The sequence below is a fragment of the Eulemur rufifrons genome, chromosome 6, assembly GCF_041146395.1.
Source record: "Eulemur rufifrons isolate Redbay chromosome 6, OSU_ERuf_1, whole genome shotgun sequence".
In the NCBI taxonomy this organism is placed as follows: domain Eukaryota; kingdom Metazoa; phylum Chordata; class Mammalia; order Primates; family Lemuridae; genus Eulemur; species Eulemur rufifrons.
This window is the reverse complement of record NC_090988.1, coordinates 58,690,302-58,692,427: the sequence shown is the minus strand read 5'-3', so window position 1 is coordinate 58,692,427 and position 2,126 is coordinate 58,690,302. Positions and strand designations below refer to the sequence as shown.

General features: G+C 39.3%; 1 protein-coding gene across 1 annotated transcript; it reads right to left on the bottom strand.

The window, feature by feature from the left end:
- Positions 1 to 438: 438 nt before the first annotated feature.
- LOC138384889 (olfactory receptor 5P4-like) lies at positions 439 to 1,392 on the bottom strand. Its single transcript, XM_069470548.1, has one exon. The coding sequence runs from the start codon at positions 1,390 to 1,392 to the stop codon at positions 439 to 441; it is 954 nt and encodes a 317-aa protein (XP_069326649.1).
- Between the last annotated feature and the right edge of the window lie 734 nt (positions 1,393 to 2,126).

Sequence of the window (2,126 nt, the reverse complement as noted above, 5' to 3'; positions counted from 1 at the left end):
GGATCGCTTAAGCCAAGGAGTCTGAGGTTGCTGTGAGCTAAGCTGACGCCACGGCACTCACTCTAGCCTGGGCAACAAAGTGAGACTCTGTCTCAACAAAAAAAAAAAACAAAAAAAAAAAACACCACACTACTTAACTGAAGAAAAAAATACACTCTCTAATCATAGACTCCCTAAGTAATGGGCACAGGAGAGAAAAAGTGGAACTATGTTCTCCAGGTATCCTAACCCTAAAATATACACATTTAACTTGAACCCAGTAGATTTTCATGAAAATGATATATTTTGTTTTGTGACTTTGTATAATTATAAAGTGTACATTAATCAACATACCGTCATTGTATATTTAGGATAGTTCTTCACATAAAATAAGGCTAACAGACAATGTAAACATCCACCACATATGGTCCCCAAACTATTGTTTTATGATTTCTAGACTCACATTGGATTTCTTTCAAATGAGAAATGTGTTCTCACCATCAGTTTTCTCACGGCCTCTTTCACCTCCTTGTTCCTCAGACTGTAGATCAGAGGGTTGAGCATGGGGATTATTACTGTGTAGAACACAGACACCACTTTAATATGATCATCTGAGTGGCTTGACTTTGGTATAACATAAACAAATGCAGCTGTCCCATAAAACAGAATGACCGTAGTGAGGTGGGAGGTGCAGGTGGAAAAAGCCTTGTGCCTTCCCTGGGTAGAGCGCATCTTCAGGATCGAGTGGAGGATGTACAGATATGAAAAAACCATGATAAGCAGTGTGATTACAATGATTGACCCAGATGAGATGGCAGGAGATAATTCAGCAATATACATATGGGTGCAAGAAAGCTTTACTAGTGGTGGGAGGTCACAGAAGAAATGGTTGATTTTATTCGGCCCACAGAAAGTCAAGCTCAATAAGCAGCTGATACATGACAAAGAATTCACACACCCACCCACATAGGAAACAACCAACAAGAGGATGCAGACCCTGGGAGACATGTGTGTGGAGTAGAGAAGTGGGGAACAGATGGCCACATAACGATCGTAGGCCATGGCAGCCAGCAGGAAGCACTCGGTCGTCCCAAAGACAACATCAGAGCCAAGCTGGGCTATGCAGCCAGCAACAGGGATAGCAATTCTCTCCCTTACGAAACTCACAATCATGATAGGTGTGACTGATGTAGAATAGCCGATGTCCACAAAGGCCAAATGGCTGAGGAAGAAGTACATAGGGGTGTGAAGCTGAAGGCTCCTTCGGATTAACATGATTATGCTGATATTGCCCAATATGGTAACAATGTAGATTCCTAGAAAGACCACAAAGAAGACTGAACAAAGAATGGGATCCTCTGTCAACCCCAAAATAATGAACTCTGTCACCATTGTGCCATTTCCAGTCTCCATCTTTCTTAGAATGGTGCCTATTAAAATAAAACCCAGTGGATATTAGAATAAATTAAATGATCTCATAATGAATATATTTATTTAAATATTCAGCCTAGTAAAAATCAAAATGTAGATACCACTTTTGTCTAATGTTTCTAAACATATTGCATTCATCATGGTTTGAGAAAATTAACGTCTATTATCATAAAGCCACAGATTTAAAGAGATCAATGACTCAGATCTGAACATGGGTAGTACTCATATTTGTCATTTGATATACCCACAGTGTAGAATGACACTTACAGCGATAATGTTTTGAGAACCAAAATGGTCAAAATAATTGACCTTATGCTACTGTTTAGCACTGTCCAATTTGTCTCTATTTCCCAGACACGTTGGAGACCATACTCCCCAGCCCACTTGCAGTTAGGTAAGGCTGTGAACAGTATATGCCAATGGGCTATGAGAGGATATTTTGTGTCTCTCTTCCGGATAAAATTAAATTGACAATGGGCAACTCTCTCTTCTTCTTCCACATGATACATTTTACACGATACAACTGTAATATAGTGGTACTTCCCACCAGCCTGGGTTTTGAGTGAATATCAAGAACAGAGTACATACTGAAAATTTACTGGAAGTGAGAAATAAATCTATGTTGTATTAGACCACACTGAGTTTCCAAGATTAATTTATCAGAACAGTGTAATAGCACCTAATCTGGTTAATATAATTACAGAGGAGCTGTAAAT